The 18714-nt window shown below is 43.9% G+C and overlaps 1 protein-coding gene across 2 annotated transcripts in view; it reads left to right on the forward strand.

Moving 5' to 3' along the window:
* Window positions 1-18380, forward strand: part of LOC121091836 (CDKN2A interacting protein) — a 32745-nt gene extending 14365 nt beyond the window's left edge. The window contains exons 2-4 of one of the 2 annotated variants that reach the window (XM_040602181.1): window positions 14091-14282; window positions 15290-15420; window positions 16194-18380. In XM_040602181.1, the coding sequence (XP_040458115.1) occupies window positions 14272-14282; window positions 15290-15420; window positions 16194-17641 (1590 nt within the window). In that variant the 5' untranslated portion in view covers window positions 14091-14271 and the 3' untranslated portion in view covers window positions 17642-18380. Of the gene's footprint in view, window positions 1-14090; window positions 14283-14914; window positions 15186-15289; window positions 15421-16193 lie in introns of those variants that run through there. The other variant, XM_040602101.1, reaches the window with a different exon arrangement.
* The last annotated feature ends 334 nt before the right edge of the window (window positions 18381-18714 follow it).

Here is an 18714-nt window from a genome sequence, read left to right on the forward strand (position 1 = left end):
AGGGACTGACACTTCCCTGACTAATTATGTAGCTTTATCTGCCTTCTCAGATGGAAGATGAAATTTCAGTTTTGAAAGTTTTTATACAGTCTTGCCATATTTTTTGCTGCTTTTAAAAAAGTTACTCAGTTTTGCACTTGATCAAAACAAATGCTTTTTGAGGTATAGGGCTCTCCATCCTTTTCCCAGGAGGAGAAAAAGTTGCCCTCATAAAACCAATGCCTCTCTCTGTGCCTGCATACAGCCTGGTGGCTTGAGCCCAAGCTATATCCAGCCTCGGAAGAAATGATACCACCGCAAGGTTGCCTTATAGTGAGGGGACATGCCACCTTTCCAGCACGGCCTGTAAGGAATCAAAGACAGGATTACCCTGTGCTACTAGCTCACAGCACTGTCGGGATGAAATAGTCCTGTAAATCTTTAATACTCTGCATCCTATGCCTTATTAGGGTTTTCCCTCTTTTCTAGGACTAGAATCAATTTGTGTTTTGTTCTGATCTACAAGTCTATGAACTTCTAAATACACAGCCACCAGGTCTTGCAATCAGACAGTTCTTTATGACACTCCGTCTGGGTTGTCTGGCAAGCTTTCACATGACACTGTCTTCTCAGCATAGTAATTATTCATTTGGTCGTTGGTGGAATGCAGTTTTGATATCTTTGTTCATTATCTCAGTGCATTTACTGAGCAACACTTCTTACCTAAATAAAAGCATAGCTCTACATTTAGCCTTCATTTCTTACCAGCAGATTCCCTCTTACTAAATTATGGAATAGTTACATTGTCTTAATTCTCTCTATGCCATTTTCAGCTGTAGCATTTTTCTTTAAGAAAGGGAGTTTGTATCCTCAGTCTTGGCTAGATTAAATCTAATTGCTTTTAAGCCCCTAGTTTGAATTTATATATGAGGACAGGAGAAAGCACTCTTCCACAAACTCTGGAGTTTGCATCTTGGAGATCATTTATTTTATTGTTTTACTGTATTCAGCAAATAGAAAACCACAAGCTTGTGCTTATGGTATCAGCAGTCAAGGCTCTAGCTTATAAATAAAATTAATAACACGGTAGCCGTACGTTTAATATTTTGCTTGTGTTGTTGCCAGCTTCCTCTTGTTTGTGTAAACGATCTCCATGCACTCTCTGTAGAAACAAACCTCTGGTGCTGGCCCAGAACAAGAACTTATTTGATTTTCACCCCAGTGTTAGATTTTTGAGTTCCTGTCTGCAGTAACTAATTATAAACCACTGCTCCCAGGCCTTCTTCTCTATTACTGTTTTCTAAACAGCAGCTCCTGATCTCGTATATATAATAATTATGATTTCTTCCCAGGTGTATTACCTTACATTTATCTATATTAAATCTCATTTCTCTTTCCTCTGTCCATCTCTTGAAAGTTGCCCCTAACCTTATTCTCCAGTGAGGAGAGATCCTTTCTCAGAGCCGCTTTGTTTACGGGATGCATTGCTGGAAGGGCGTAATAGGTAAAATAATTGTGTAGTTCTTCTAGACTTTTCATTTCCTCTTTTCTGCATTCCAATTCTGCTCCCTCTGCTGTAGTCATTGACTTCAATTCAATCAAGAACAAGCATTTAAAAAGCTGGCCCATTGTCTGGATAATGGCAGTAGTCCAGTTACTGAAATTTCTTAATCCTCTGTTTGGATTAAATTTCTTGTTCTTTTCTGAAACAGGCATGGGGAATGAGAGAAGAGATTAAACTATATTACATGGCATCCCAAGCCTACAAAAAAATATTTCATGAAAGTGATTTGTAAATACTCTCAGTGTCTGCTGTTTTTCTGCACCTGAAGGAAGTTGTTTACTTTTGTGCCAGCACTTTCATTTTGGCTTGTTTGGATTCAGTTGTGTCTCTACTGGACTTAGGTTTGATTTTTAGCTGACAGATTTTTGGTTCCGGGCTAGCTTTTGGCACAACAGCCCCAGTCCTTTCCATCGTCATTGATTTGTACCCTGATGTCTGTCAAGTATTCTATAATTCTGTCTGCACATCAGCAAAATGAAGATGCACTAGCTGAGAGCAACCCTTCAGGTTTTATATAGCCTTTGACGAAATCTTGCCCAGGAAGTAGATTTGCCTGATCCTAGCCAGCAGCCTAACTGAATCTGGGCAAGCCCCTCACACAGATGAGAAAGTGAATCTTTTACAGCAGCGTCACTTGAAATGTTCTTGAAATATTCTATAGATGACAAAAGTTGCTGCAATAGCCTACTCAGGGGTTTGGGAGCTTCTGCTCCCTTCCTAGCTTTTGGCATGATCATGTACTCCCACAGGGAGTCAGCTCAGCAATGATGCTAATTAATTACTGCAGACAGGAGCTCAAAAAGTAGTATTGTTGAAAAAAATCAAATGCCTGTGCTGCTTTGTCTGCAGCTGGTCTCTAATGGCTACATTTGGGGAAAATCTCTAGCACAGCTAAGAACAAAAGCACTCCTCTCTCTCTTGCGCTCTTTCTCTCTCTGCTGTTAAGTACAGCAGCCAAGGATGGAAGAGTAGCAAATGCAAGAAATTAGAAAATGGCTGAAGTAAAGTACAGGATAAAGAAAAATTAGTTCTCGACAGTTTTAACAGTAGGGTGCTCTTAGGAAGGATACTGCTAGAAACATAAGACTGGAAGAGACCATCTGGGTCACTGAGTCAGTCCCTGCAAACACAAGCTGTCATTAAATAATCACGGAGTCCAAAATGATCCACAGAACATTGACTTCACATGCCTCCGTACACAACAGGCCTCTTCCAACATCTTACAATAATCTTCAGACCTACTGTGAACACAAAAAGTCACATCAATAATGTGCTTGAGGAAAAGAACAAGTGAAATCATGGACACTTAGCGTCTGAGGACACAAATTCACGATCCAGCCTTTCTCCCTTCTTCTTCTTACCACATGTACCAGCACACTGCATCAGATCAGGTCGCAAGTTTGGCTGAAAATTCACTGTATAAAATAGTAATTAATTTTCAGCCACATCAGTTCCCTGAAACCAGTTGAGAATGAGCAGCTTTTTTTTTTTTTTGGCAAGCTTAGTTCTTGGCCGCAAAGCTCCCTGGACCAACCTACTGCTCAGCTGCAAAAATACCAGGAGGGACCATGATAGCTCTGACTTAGATAAGGATAAACTGCTATGGACTGCACTCCAGAGATGAAATTTCTCATTGCAACGAAGCCAACCAAATGGCTAGCTGCCACTGACAGGTGCAGTGCCATCCAAGCCTGCCCCAACTGGCACTGCTACTCAATAAACCATTCAATAACTACTCTTTTTTTTTTTTTTTTTTTTAATGGTGAGGTTTGTTTTCCTCTCGTTCAGCTCACCCTGGCCACCAGAAAAGTGGAAATGCATGGCCAAGGAGGAGGGGTGGAAGCAGAACAACCTCACTTTTTTGCACTGGCAAACCACTAGAGCTGTGTGGTTCCATTGCAAAGCTGTGCTGCGTAAGCAGTTCCTTTTGAATGCTCGTATCTGCTCCTGTACCACTTGTGTGCCAGCATCCATAGTCATACAGACTTGTGAAGGACAGGATCAAGGGCCTAATTAAACTCAACAAGTCTGGAGGGGAAAAAAAAAAAAAAGCACCATTTTTTCAGCTGGAGGTGTTCCCTGACTGAGTTCATGTTAGAGCTGAACAAGATTTGCCTGCATGATGACAGAACAAGAAAAAGTGGGTAGGTGTAGTAGATAAGGAGTTGGAGGAGCTGCGGACAAAATTTTCAGATGATCCAAGGAGATCCATTCCTGAGTAAGTGTTGGCAATAGCCTGCTTCAAGCACAGAGCTGGACTAGATGGCTTCCAGATGTCCTTCCCAAACACTTCTGTGATTTTAGAATTCCCTACTACAGGAATTAAAAGCCATACAGCAGCACCCTTTATTTAGAAAATGTAGGATTACAGTTTATATGTATTAGTGGGATTTATAGATCATCTAAGTAAAAAAAGGGACATAATATGGCAGAAGGCCAGTAGGCATTGTTCCTTTAATTCACAGCACACATCAGGTAATGTGAACATACATTCAGAGTGCAAGCATCACACCTCCACAGTTCTAGGGACTGTATCTATTAATCTACCAATACATACAATGTATCCAGCAAATATCAGCTGTAATGTATAACTGGTTATTGGCTGTATGAGAAAAAGGAAGTAACTATTACGATACTTGCTCTACACACAGCATCAGAAAAACCAGCGCACATGATTTAAGGAGGATATGTAAACCCTAGAAAAAATTCAGACAAGAGGGCAGCAAAATTGACCCAGAGGTTGAAAAAGAATATCTAGGGTATAAGGTTTAAGAAATCTATTAAATCTATCAGAGACGAGTGGTGACCGGGTCACTATGCATACATATATACATATGGAAAAGACACTCGGTAGTAGGGGGGGATTTTCAGTCTTGCAGACAGAAACATAACAAGATCTAATGGGTGGAAACCGGAGCTAGACAAATTCAAGATTGAAATAAGGTGCAATTTCTTAGAAGTGGGGGTAACTAAACACTGAAACAACTTACCAGGGGAGGTGGTAGAGTCACCATTCTTTGTAGTCTTTCAGGCAAAACAAAGTATTTTCCCAGGAGCTGTACTTCAGTCCAGCCTTCAGGAAAACTCCTGAAAGAGATTAGTCAAAGCGATCACTGAGGTTGCTTATAGCCTTCTAGCCAGGAAGCTTTTCATACAACTCTATGAATGCACCCAGAGTGCTTGCTATGCTGTTTGAGTCGGGGAACTGAGGCTGGACCTACAGTATCAAATTCATAATGTCCCTTCTGGAAAAAACAGTGCCCTTGTATCCCAGACACAAATTTGATCTAAATATTTATCATCTGCTAGCAGCAGATGGATTTTTTTAAATAAAAAAAAAAAAAAGCCAACACAGAAATCAAACATATAGTGCCTATAAATATTTACGTAATTTTCATGGATAACGTTGGTTTTTGTGTGTCTCTCTTTAAAAGCCTTTTGCTAAGTGCCATGACTTTAAAACTCAGAGATATCTAGCTGTGCATGCATAAATTTTCCTGGCAGACACAGTGGAAAAAAACCTAATTGAAAATTGCATCAAAAATGATTTTAAAAAATAAAAAAAAATACCCAACTTCATTTTCTTGACTACTTACTCTGTGCCTGCCTTTTGCTTAGCAATATTATTTTTTAACATCTATGTTCCTGCTATCGTGTGCTCACTATCACTGTCATACCTTGGCTAAAAAAAATAGGTTGATGACATTATAAAGTTTACAATGATTGCTCAAATCTTCAGGGAACTAGATCACTCCCTGTGATATTAAACAATTTACAAAACACCACGAACAACCACTCCACTATCAAGAAGCTATTAATTTTCATAATTTCACAGGTGTCAAATCTCAATCCATTATGCCCAAATATATTATGCTGCATAGTTCCTTACTAACTTGCCATGGGCTAATTACTGATGGTTCTACTACATTCTAATAAAAACCTCTATCTCATCTGTCTGTCAAATGGAAACTAAATAACAGGCAGAAGTTGCCCAAATGACTGCTTGAGCTCCTTTAAAAAATGCAAGAGGAGAGATGCTCCACTACTCTCCACCCCACAGGTCATTCTGAACACTGCCTCTTGAACAGTGTTTTTGGTTTGCTTCTTCAGTTTACCTTTTTTCTCCCTAATAAGCACCAACCTTCATACAAACATCAACTTGAATCTCCAAATTATTTTGAAAGAATCCTATGTTTATGATATATTAATCAGTTATTTGAAAAGACAGCAATTCTGCAGTCAGATACTCTGGGAATATACTTGCCACCCAGTTACACACAGATTTATGCTGTAGTCACGATTGTTATCTCTAACCTGAAACATTGCTTTGTCTCCCTGAAGGGGGAAGGTGGGTCTCCTGATAAATGTACTGGGGGAGACTGTGCGTTGCTCTTTGCCATACTGCTGTCTGCCTCCGTGACCTTGCAGTATATTCACAATTTCTATAAAGTTACGGTGGCTGAAAGGATTACCACCCCCTTCTCCCCTCAGTGCTTATGGTCTTAATTAAGAAGTAAAACAAGTTTCAAGAAGCAGCTACATTGGCTGCCCATTATTCCACAGTAACAACTCACAGCCTGAAATACATACTTAAAAGGGCATCTTCTGTTTTTTCCAAGAGGGAGGTAGCCCCTGGCACAAAGCCACACCTGACACCTGTATGTGGCAAATCCATTTTGTTACCACAGCCAAACCTTACAGGGGTAATGAAGAAGAGGCCACGGGCAAACACTTTCTCTCTCCGGATGCGCACATACGGCTTGATGCAGCAGTACGTGTGGAATCCTCTAGCCAGGTCTGAGCCAGGATCACAGGCACTGTGGGTTTACATGACCACAGTGCTCTATCTAACCTAATTAGCACCACCTCCAACCCAATTAGCACCACCTACCAACAGGGTTAAGCACTTTGGGTGCAGCAGCATTCACATGCAAGTCTACAGTTGCTGCTTCCTATTCTGCAAGTAATTCGAGGAGTATGTGCTTTGTTAAATCCTGTGCTCTATTGCATGGTGTAGAGGTGCCCTCTGTCATGTTTTTTCTTTAAATAGCAAACACAGTTGATTTTATTTTATCGCTTCCAAGGCAACATGAAGCCTCATTCACTGCTGTTTTTCCATATATTTTCCTATTTAACTGAATAGGAAAAACAATGCTTAGAATACCCAAATACTAGGATAAAATGTGTTTAGGATACACTTCTACATGTGCCTAAAAAGAAACCAAACAATGAAAACAACTAAGTGAAAAGAAATCCCAAAGTCTCTATGCTCAGCTGCTCATGTAAGAGCTGACTCTCTGCTATCTTGTCTCTGGGGCACTAATTTACAATTCTGTAAGATGTTACTGTAAACTGCTTAGTAGCAATGCTATGTCCATTAGCACAAGCATGAATGATGATCCAAGGTGTGAAGGAATGGAAAATCAGCCTCTGGTATTTCTATATGACCTTAGGGATGTACGTGTCCTTCAGGGCATAGCTTTGGGAATTTTTGTTTCCCCTCTAGAAAAAAAAAAAAAAAAAAAAAAAGATTCTGTGGCAGTTTAATCCCTTTTAGCTTCTCAAATAAACTGATAAAGTATGCACATTTCAAGCTAATACATGGACACATTTAAGTGTAGTAAAGAAATCCAAAATTCCTACAAGCGACTGAATCGGGTGTTATCAGCTGGCAGTTTATATGTCATGGTAGAAAAAATCTTGAGAGATTTGAAGGATGCAGCAATAGCTTCAGGAAGAATATTCCATATGTTGAGGGTGACCAAAAGGACATCATTAACACATTATGAGAAAAGCAGATGGAGTAGTTATGGAGACTGAGAGAGGAGAGCAGATGACAGGAAAAGGCGAAGTTGTGAAGTGTTGTGGTGCAATTGAGAATGCAGCAGAGCTGACGGAGCACTCGGCTGCTGCTGAGCGGGTGAGCTCCATGGGCACTCAGCAGAACAGCCAGGCAAACCCTTAGAGGTGAACGCTTCTGCGCCCAGTTAGCTCCTGCAACTGGCTCACTTGGGTGAGATAAGCACCAGTGTTGGCACAAGGGAAGGGCCAAGAACCAACCCATGACGAGGGGTGAGGAAAGAGGTAACAGCACTACCCTTTTGGCAGCAGCTAGCTCTTAGCTTGGCTTAGCTCTATCGTCAAAATCAGGTCACGACTCAAGAACTAGCAACAGCACCACATAAACAAGCATAAGCCGTTGATGTTCTGCATCCCCGCGTCTCTCACCACTTGTCTCTGCCCCAGACCCAACCCCTCAGCTGCACCAACAAAGTGCTGCCTGATAGACTAGCTTGGAGAAATAAGCTGGTTGAAAAAGGTGCCTCTCCTCCCTCCCCCATACTGCTTTTCAGCCAAATCAGGTTCCTAATCTGGTTTACCACACAGCTGAACTGAACAACTGTGCCAGCAAACTAGCGGGCATATCAAAGAGACAGGAGCGAATGGCTGGGAGCAGAGACTGTCTTAGGCCAGCACAGCTGCCAGAAAAATTGTCAGACTGCACTCTCAGAGGGCTAGAGGGCTTGCAGAGACAGGGAAATCTATGGAGATATACTAAAGAGGTAAGTACAAAAAGAAGCCACAGAAATAGGCCAGGGAGATAAGTGCAAGAATAGCGTTTCAAGGGACCTTTTTGACAGGTCAGGTCAGGCATAGGAAAAAAAGCTGTCATAAGCAGGATGAGCGATAACAAAAGCCAAAAGAAGCGTATCTGTGATGTGAACAGAGATAAGAAGAGACTTTAGAGAAGAAAAGGAAACAAAATTCATATACATCAAGATAAACAGGTCAAGAAAGAGAGTGGAGTCAAAGACAACTCCCAGGTTACAGGTCTGATTGACAGAGAGTAATTGTGTGCCTTCCAGGCAGGATCACAAAGTCCCTACCCAGGGAAAAACAGGGGTCCTTGTGTGGGGACAGCAGATGGAGTTTCAAGTCAGGAGGTTCTCTGAAACACTATACATTTCCTCAACAGGTGGAAGCTTTTAATTCTGAATGAACCCCTATGTAGTTGATTTTTTTTTTTTCAAATGAGTTTAAAAGCTAACACACTTGCACTTGCTCATAATGTAGAAGTGGGCAGTATCAACAGTATAGTCATAGAGGACACGGACCAAAAATTCTTCAGCTGTTTTGTAAACCTTCACATAAGAATCCAGAATGGGCCAAAGCCACATCTTTTAGCCTTTACCTTTAGAGGGGAGAAGGAGTATTCAGATTCAGAAACCTTGACTCTGCCTCCACTGTTAATTCTGCTGCTGTCAAAACCTGGAACTACAGTTAGGAGTGTTGAAGAGTTGCTTTTGATGACAAATCATTACACCAGGATGGAAAATGAGCCCACATTTGTCTATTTCAGTAATGGAACAAAAAGTAAGCTGCTCTCACTTTTTGGGAGTTAACACTCAACTTCTGGAGCTATTTCCATGCAATCTTGTCTCCTTTAGTGCCATCCAGTGGAATTAATGTGAAATATCACGCCTATTCACAGGGAAGACACACAAAAATACCACGGCACATGAAACAGCTCTATATTTTCAGGAGGTGCTGCTCCTACCAGGTAAATTGCAGGATATTAGGGATATTGGTATAACAATAATGAAAAACAGAACCATTATTTTTCAATAGCAGTAATTCAAATGAGATCTGACATCGTTGCCTGGAGTCTCAGGAAAGCTCCTTATTTCATTTCTAAAATAGTTATTTGTGCCTGCAAAATATGTAGCACATTCAAAATTCATACTGGTAGAGTATGGTATAAAGATTTAATAGCATCCATTTCTGTAATGTACCTATCCACAACCCAAGCCAATAAAATATTAGTTGTAATTTTTCTTTTCCTCCAAGGCATGAATAGTTTGACTGAAGGAGCAAGGATATCTAGATTTACAGGTGCTTACATTCTCAATAAGACAAGTATTTTCAAAACATATTTGCACATATCTATATTGTATTACAAATGTGCATATATGTAGACGTGTATGTGTTGCATACATACATATACACACACACAAAGTTCGGTATGTTATAGCCTCATAATAGATTCTTTTTTTTTTTTTTCAGATAAGACCTCCCTGCCCTTTTAGTGCTTTCCTGAATCCTCTTGAATTACAATGAACTCATGCCAATATTTGCATTAAGATTCCTGAGGCTGTTTTCTTGCTTTTTCCAACTCTAGGGTAGAGCTGTCTGCCAAAGGCCTAAGGCCTCCTACTTAGAAACTTTTTAAAGGTGGCTTGCAAGATGGATTTCTGCAAACAAATGGATTTCTTTTGTTCCTTTATAGCACAGAGAGAAGACAAGAAAATAACTTATACTAAATCAGAACGGCAGAATATTTTGTCTTATTTACCCTAGTAGATGCCTACTGCAGTGGAAAAAAACACTGGAAGGTTAATGTCTCTGTGCTTGCAGAGTCTTAGCCTTCCTTTCTGTAACTGTTCAAATTCCAGTGGTTCCTCCATCAATGCTCCCCTTCCCATCACAGCTTGTCCCTTTGCTCAGCATCAAGACTTGATTCTGTTTGATTTTGCCTGCTCTACGAACATACTCCAATTCTGGTTTCCTCACTGGCTTCCACATTCATCCTCTCTTATTTCTCTTAGTCCTAGACTCCCTGCATATAGTCTCCCTCTGATTCCTCATCTATATGTACCTGTCCCCTTGCCTTGAACTCATTCTCCTTCACCTCTCCTTGAAAATGTCATTTCCTTCCTCACTTAATCCCAGTATCCCATCCTTATTACTCTCAGATTAAGCTCTTCTACCCCCTAGTAGTTTCAGTGTCACCGTATCCCCTGCCTCTGTACTTACCGTTTCCCTCCCCTGTCAGGTCCTGGTCTCCTCACAATCCCTATCAGACATGTTTGGGCACCTGTTAAAAAAAGAAAACAGCAGCTTTTTGGGAGCACAGGGGATGCTCTCCATAGCCTCACCTTCAGCCCAGAGACCCACCCCAGTCCATAGTGGCAAACAGAGGTCTCTTTTGGGCCCTGCAGCCCACAGCTGGCGTAGCCTTGTCTGCAGTAGTAGCAAAGGTGGTGTGGACACATGCTAAGTCACGAATGTGGATTTTCTTCAAAGGCCTATAAATTATGCTAAGTGTACTCAGAAGATCGGATACCCCCCCCAATTCAGTTTTTCATGACAAATTCCAAGTCTGCTCTAGAGCATAAAGGCGTTTAAGTACTTCAAAGATAAGATCTCCACACATTTTATCCTAGATAAAGCCCTTTGTTTTTCCTGCCTTTGTTCTTACATCATGTTTGGTAACAGTAAAGTCATCCTGCACTTCCATACTCTGTATGGAAAATTTTGCATCGAGCCACGGATGTTTAGCACAGTTTAGCAAGCAAAATTTAGCACATGGTATGCTACCTTTAGCTGCAGTTAAGCTTAACAAACTCATTTAAAGGACAACAACTGACAACCCAACTGTAGGCATTGTTATATATTTCAAGTATAACATCGTACTAAATGCAAAATTGTATTTAGGCTAGTAATAAGAGCACATCCGCATAAAGGAAAATTATTATCAATTAAGCTTTTCATTTTTACCTTTAGTTTTATCCACTGCAGTTACACAATACATTTTCATCAACTGAGAAATCTGATTAGTGGATGATTTTGTAATCCAGAGCTGCTTGGAAGCATAACAGCAGTTGCGCAACCGTGGCGAAATAAAAACACAGATTTGCTCTAACTTCCCTTCCACTGACGAGCCTACATAGTCATAATGCTCTTTTAGCAAATATTTTCTTTTATTCCAAGGCTTAGTTTACTGAACAGTAATGACTGGCTACCTTGGCACATGCAGACACACCTCCCTGGAAGCGCTGTCCCCTGCCTGGCTAGGAGACCTTCAACGACCTGCTCCAGCAGAGCATATACGTTATCTTAGGCAACAGCTAAACAGCTCTTCCCCATCCTTCTTCAAGCTGTATTTCTAATGAACTTAAGCCAGAGCATTCAAGTGTTTACTTACTACTCATAGCAGGGACCAACCTACAGATGGTGCTCAGAGGATTTACTGTGCCAGGCCAGTAAGACCCCTCTGTTATTGCCTTTATGCAGCAATAACTCTGAGCTTTATCTTTGCATTGCTGTGATGTTAAGGTCACACTTCTCATATTAAGTTGAATAAAGAGTGTCACTATATATTAACCTTAACTGCACAGAACATAATTGAACCCAATGGGGCTACTGCCCTCTGTGTTTCAGCGGGACTTGACTTTGAAGAAATAATAACTCACTGGTTTACAAAGGCAGAAATAAACTTTATTATACAGGAAGTGCAGGTGCAACCGTGATTATAGACACTGGCATGATTCACCTTGAGATTTTAGTTATATCTTGCCAAAAGAAGCTATTATCAAGCCCCAAATGACTCTAACAACACTACTATCAGTGTGGAATTTAGAAGTTCCTTCCCTAGTGGGAACAAAACCATCTCTTTTCTTCCAATGTCGAAAATTAAACGCACAGTATTAGCACCAGCAATGAGGTGTTTTAACTTCAAAATTGCCTTTCCTGGTGAGAATGAAAACATCCCTTGTTTCCTATTTTAAAACTAGTAGCAGCATTTTCCTCTCTTTTCTACTACATGCGCTTGTTTAATCAATCCGAGACAGTACATCTGTAGTGCTCAGACCGCACTGTGGGTATACACCTATGTTTGTGTGTGCACATGTATGACATCCCATGCTCCGGGCTTGGGATCTAGCCTGTTTCCAGTATGATGCAAGCAACACTACAAAATATGTCTGGAAAAAACAGGAAGGGAAGACAAAAGGCTTGATTTTGGTTTAAGTCACCTTCACACCAACAACAAAGCTACACCGACGTAGAAAGAGCATTAGAGAAAAATTAACCCAAAATTAACAGCATAAGGTGCCAGAAAGGTACCAGACCATAGAATTTGCTCACTACGGCTGAAAACTATTATGAGCTACCCCAGAAGTGTGCAGGATTGCCCTCTGACTTTTCTCCAGCTGTCATCTATGTTTGTGCTCACACGTATGGTCAGAGGGCAAAAAGGTGAAATAGCATTCAGTTAATTTTTCCTCTAAAACTGGCAAGAAGTTGTTCTAATCGGTTCTTGAGCCACTCTAGCAGCAGATAACGTATTAGGCTCTGTAACTGTGCTGAGTCTCCAGCTCTCCCTAGAACAATACTTTTGGATGAGCCCAGGAGTCACAGAGTGAGTCCATATAAACTTATGCACATGGGTGACCAAAAGCAGACACAAAACTCTTGAGATGCGGAGGCCTACCTCTGATGTTTGGCAGCAGGAGCTGTGGCTCACCCAGCAACACCATAATGTGACTTCTGGGGATCCCTCTGAGTGTACAGGATGCCTCAGTCACCCTCTAGAGTCTAACCCTCCACACCCCTGCTCTTAACTGATATATAAGCAAGTCAACACGGACTAGTTCTTAGTCACTTCACTTGGCAGCTCAGGTGGTTGTGGAGGATGACAGGGCATTCAAGTCTGTGTGCTGTTTGCTCTGCTACCTTTGCAAGCACACAGGCAGTCCTGCTACAGCTCCTCAGGCCTGGCTGAATTCCTGCCGCCCCTCGGGGCAGATCTCAAGCCTGGGCCAAGTCCCAGCTGGCTTCGTTAGGGAGCAAACCGGTTCATTGAAGAGTGTGAACAAACAGGCCGGCAGCATGGATGATGTCTGTTTGAGTACAAACTCAAACCTGTTTGCCAGGGATTCCATTCACCCTCCCCGTCTAAGGTCTGTATCAACCACGAAGTCAAGAACTGTGGTATCAGAGGCTCAGAGGCCAAGAAGACAGACCCACCTCATGTCTAAGTGGAAACCCTAGTGTGACATTTCACGCCCTTCATATATTCAGGCCTACATTACCAGATAACCACATGCAGGGCTGATACAATGAATGCCTTTAAACAGACGGGTAACGCTACACTGGCAGAGACCACAGCACTGCTTCTGAACCTTCTGACATCGTTTCGAAACAAACCCGTTGCTCCAAGACACCCACACCAGAGAGTATAGAAACTTTCTGCCCTTTTCCTCCTCTACATGCAAATAACAAAACAACAGCATGTCTGTCAGGTCCTATCCCACTCATTACTGTTCGCTCTCTCTCGGTCACTGAATTATTCTTGCCAATGCACAGGACAACATCGCGCGTGTTAACCAAGAAAGCGAGGGCAAAGCACTTCTACTCTAACAAAGTGCACTGGGACTATTTTTTTCTGGCTTAGTTTCCTTAATCGCTTAGGTTTGTACCACAGTGGTACTGCAAGTTAAAACTTCTATGTAATAATTTCCATGAAACACTCCTTCCTTAAACGCAATCTGTCTGGTAATTCACGTCACGATGACATGTAGGTGTTAAAAATTGAAAAGTTAAGCAAACACAGACTTCTAATTCAGAGGGAAAAATCAATACAGCTCTCCTGGGACAGCCCTTTGGAATTCAAAACTCTCTCCTCTGTTGCACTTTCAGCAAGCACCATCTGGGCAGACTGAAGCTCGTGATATTTTCACCGCATGCTTTTTACTTTTTCACACAGAATTCTCCAACCGGATCAAATACTGGGGTAAACTTTTGCAACAGCAAGTCAGCCTACAGAGCTGCGAGAGCAAGTATCTGACCCCTCCGCAGCCGGCAGCCCTCATACTTGGAATCCTTCATTTAGTGTTTTCCCAAAAACGCTACAACCACCCGCTTCCTCACCACGACCTTCCTATCGCATGCCGAGGAGGTAAAAACACGCATTGATCCCATCGACTCTGAGCTCAGGAAGGCCGGAACGCACCTCCAAGCGGAACTTCTGTTCACACTTTTACCAGGCATAGCACGGCGGTGGCCGGGGCAGCCATACTCTCTCTTCCCCTAGCACCCCAAGACGTGAGGGCAGGAGGGGAGGGCGGGCGGCGGGGAGCTCACACTCCCCCTCAGCCTGAGCCCGAACGCAACCACCTGTGGGCGACACGCCCCGCGCGGCGCACCTCACGCTTCACCCGCAGCGCGAACACAAGGAAAAAGGCGGGAAGCGCCGAGGCCACCCGCGGCCGCAGGGACGCGCCGACGCGGGAACGCGCCCAGGCGAGCCCGGTAGGCGGGGCGTCCCGGGGGCGGCGTGTGCCGCCCTCCCTCACCCACCGCCAGCGGGCCCCGCTCCCCTCCCGCCTCCCGCCTCCCGCCAGGGACCGTTAGGGACCGTTAGGGACCGCGAGGGCTGGGGCGGGGCGGGGCGGGCGCGGCTCCCCCCTCGGGCCGTCGGCGGCGCGCGCGCCGCAAAGCAGCCTGGGGCAGCGGCCGGCGGCTGCCGCGCGCGCCGGCTGTGAGGTCATCCCGCGCGGCCGGAAGCCCCGGCGCGGCCGTTTCCGTTGCGGGGGGCGGAGGCGGGCCCCGCGCGCGGAGCGGCGGCGGCGGCGGCCATGGCGGCGGGCAAGGCGGCGGCCGAGCCCCTGGGGCGGACGGCGGAGGAGGTGGCGTGGGCGGAGGCGCTGCGCGGGGCCTGCGAGCCCGAGCACCACTGGCGGCACCGGCGGGAGTTCCTGCTGCGCAACGTGGGGGCGCCGCCGGCGGCGGGCAGCGCCGAGCTGCAGCGCCTGGTGTCCCTCTCCATGGTGTGGGCCAACCACGTCTTCCTGGGCTGCCGGTGAGTGCGGCCGGGCGGCGGGCCCGCGGCGGCGGCGGGGGCGGCGGGGGCCGCCTGACGCGCCTGCCCTCCCCTCCCCTGCTCTCCCCTTGTCGCCCCTCCAGGTACCCGCCGCAGGTCATGGAGAAGGCGCTGGAAATGGCCGATGGCATCCAGGTGACCGGCGCGCCCGTCCGCACCACGAGAGATGAACTGGTTGCCAAGGTGAAGAAAAGAGGCATATCAAGTAGCAATGGTTAGCAGATCATAGCTGTGACAATACATAGGAGTCTAGAAAATGCTTGTTTTTTCATGTTCGCCGTTTACCTCGGGCTTAGAAACTAGTCGAAATAATTTACTTTTCGAGCTCCTTCTTAACCGTTTCCCCTCTCTGTGCTGTTTCCCCCTCAAATAATACCTGTCAAAGAGATGTAATGCGTACACGTTCCGCTGGTGACGTGGAGCTCTTGTTTTGAACTGCTACAACTGGCGCCCTTTAAGCTGATTATTTATTTAACGCAACGTCTGCTGTTGTACTCCAGCTTAAACTCGTTCTTAACTACTCTGCCTTTAAGCGCCAGTCAGGTGTTGTTGCTTTGTGGGAAATTTAGTTTCTTAAAGAAATTCTTAAAGTGGGGTTTTAAAGGATGTGTTTATGATGTTAGTTGACAAAGTACGCTTTTTTGTTGGTTTGGCTGGTTGGGGTTTTTTCGTCAGCTCAGATAGCCTGTTTAATGTACTCTGGTAATTTTTGGTTTGGACTTCAAGAATAGAAATGCATTATGGCTCCCAAACCAAAACCTGGAATCTTGCACCTGAGTATTTTTGGTCTATTGCCAAAAAATACTAAAATTTCCTGAAACAGTAGGTTAATACTTGCAATTACAGTTCCAGGTGTATTCCTAGTACCTGCTTTTTGAATTCACAGAGGTTATTGCTAGAAGTTTTAGAAAACAGATAAATTGTCTCTAGATGGATATTTCATAGCGTAGAAATTAAAGAAAATAACACACTTTACTTGTTTTGCAGAAGGGGTAGAGGAGCCCTCCAAGAAGCGAGCTGTTGAGAAAAGCAAGGATTGTAAGGATGCTGAAAAGGATGTGAAAACAACCAAGGCAGAAGCCCTGAAGGAAACAGAGCGGGCATCGCCAAAAAAGCAGGGAAAAGATACTAGCAAAGATCCAGAAGGCTCCCAGTCAGCTTGCAGTTCAAATCAAGAAATGGTCACCGCATCAGACGTAGAAACAGAACAAAAATCTGCTAATGCTGAAAGTATGACTGAACAAACCCCACCTTCATCTGAAAAAGAGTCAGGAGAGAAGCCTTGCTCAAATCCACCTAAGGAAAGCAAATCTGAAAACGTGCCATCCCCTGAAAAGAAAACTACAGTAAGTGCAGTGCCAGCAGCTGCCAAGGGCACCCCGTTGGCAGAGGCGGTGCCAGCAGCTGCCAAGAGTGCCCCGCAGGCAGCGGCAGCGACGGTGCCACCGACCACCAAGAGCACCCCGCAGGCAGCGACGGTGCCGCCGACCACCAAGAGCACCCCGCAAACAAGCGCTACCTTGGTGTCTTCCAAAACACAAGCCAGTGCCCCAGCGTCAGCATCCAAGAGCAGCGCTCAGGCAGGCAGCTCGCTGCTTCTGGCCCCCAAGAGCGGCACTCAGACGGGCGCCTCGCTGCTGCTGGCCTCCAAGGGCACTGCTAAGGCAAGCTCCTCACTCCTGGCCTCCAAGAGCAGTGCCGAGGTGGCTGCATCATTGCTGGCCGCTCGGAGTGGTGCTCAGCAGGGCTCCTCACTGCTGACTTCCAAGAGCAGCGCTCAGGTGGCTGCTTCACTGCTGGCTGCTCGGAGCGGCGCTCAGCAAGGTCCCTCGTCACTGGCCTCCCGGGGTGGAGCTCAGGCAGGTGCTTCCCTGCTGGCCTCCAAGAGCGGCACGCAGGCAGGTTCACTGCAGCAGGCTTCCAAGAGTGGCTCGCAGGCAGGTGAAAGCCCTGCTAAGGCTTTGTGCAAGCCGTTGACCAGTGAAGATGCGAAGGAAAGGCAACCTTTTTTCAACAGACTCTACAAAGCTGTAGCCTGGAAACTGGTTGCTGTTGGAGGCTTCAGTCCTAACGTAAACCACGCAGAACTTCTAAACTCATCTATTCAGTCTGTAAAAGCTACGTTAGATGTTGCTTTTGTTCCCCTGAAGGAACTTGCAGACTTGCCTCAAAATAAGAGCTCTCTAGAAAATATAGTTTGTGAACTGAGGTGCAAGTCTGTCTACTTGGGTACTGGCTGTGGTAAAAGTATGGAAAATGCCAAAGCGGTTGCTTCAAGAGAAGCTTTGAAGTTATTCCTCAAGAAGAAAGTTATTGTGAAGATTTGCAAAAGAAAATACAAAGGTAGTGAAATTGAAGATTTGGTACTTCTGGATGAAGAATCAAAACCTTCAAATTTACCTCCAGCTTTAAGAAATCCTCGTGAGATCTTGTAGGGGAGAATAGCAGTTTGTACCTGTATAGTAGTAGTTCAACACAAGGACTGAAGGTTCGTTTTGTACTTCAAAAACGTAGGCTTCCAGATATTTTGTATTTCTTTCTCAGTTTTGCAAGACAATGATAGTCTTTTCACTTGGTAGCAATTGTATAAAACTTGTTAGAGACAACAAGTGCGCATTTAAAGGTATGCCTTAATATATAGCACACCAGTGTGCTGTTTTATTTGCAAAATAGTCTACCTAATTCTTCTATTTTTAATTAAACGATTAAGGTACAACTTGCTGTTTAAAACCTGACAATTTTGTAATTCTTACGATTTGATGGCAGTGTGCTCAGTTGTCTACCGTAACGTCTTTTTTAGCCACGTAGAAGTATGTATATAGGGACCATAATACTTGAACGATTGAAAGTTGTTTTAAGAATTTCAATCAAAAAGTTGAGTCATCTGTTTCAGGCTTGTTGTTCATAACGTTCGCTGTTCTTCATACTAGGAGAGTACATAGTTGGTTGACTATTTTTATGGGATGTTTACCTAATGCTCGCAATATAAATGACACCCTGATCCCATTTAACGTACTAGCAGGTTAGATCCCATTTATCGTTACACTGTCAAATTACCAGTTAGCAGTCCAGTCACAGCTACTTCAGCCACCAAAACTCTGTAAGCAGTTCTAATTTATATTGTGAAATATAATTTACGTTTTTTTTCCAAATAAATACGGATTTCTATACTAAGCATATTTTGACTGCTACTGAAACAAAACCTCTGGGATATGCTTTTATAATACTTTGAGTTTGATTATTAAATACTGTAGCCATTTCAATAACTTTGCGATACTTTAAGAAAAGCTTTACTTTGAGTGGCTTCAAGGCGTACTCCCACAAGGATGAGATTTTTTTTCTTTGGATGCATAGCTGAGATACTGTAAAACCGATAGAGTGGACCTATGGAATATCTTTCTGCTTTTGTACCACCAAGATAAGCAAAATGAAGATGCTGCTGTCTGCTAGAGACAGCGAGTGTATTGTGAAGCATTCACATTGATGGAGCCCTTCCTTTGCTACGTTT

This window comes from Falco naumanni, chromosome 1, assembly GCF_017639655.2.
Source record: "Falco naumanni isolate bFalNau1 chromosome 1, bFalNau1.pat, whole genome shotgun sequence".
Lineage (NCBI taxonomy): Eukaryota > Metazoa > Chordata > Aves > Falconiformes > Falconidae > Falco > Falco naumanni.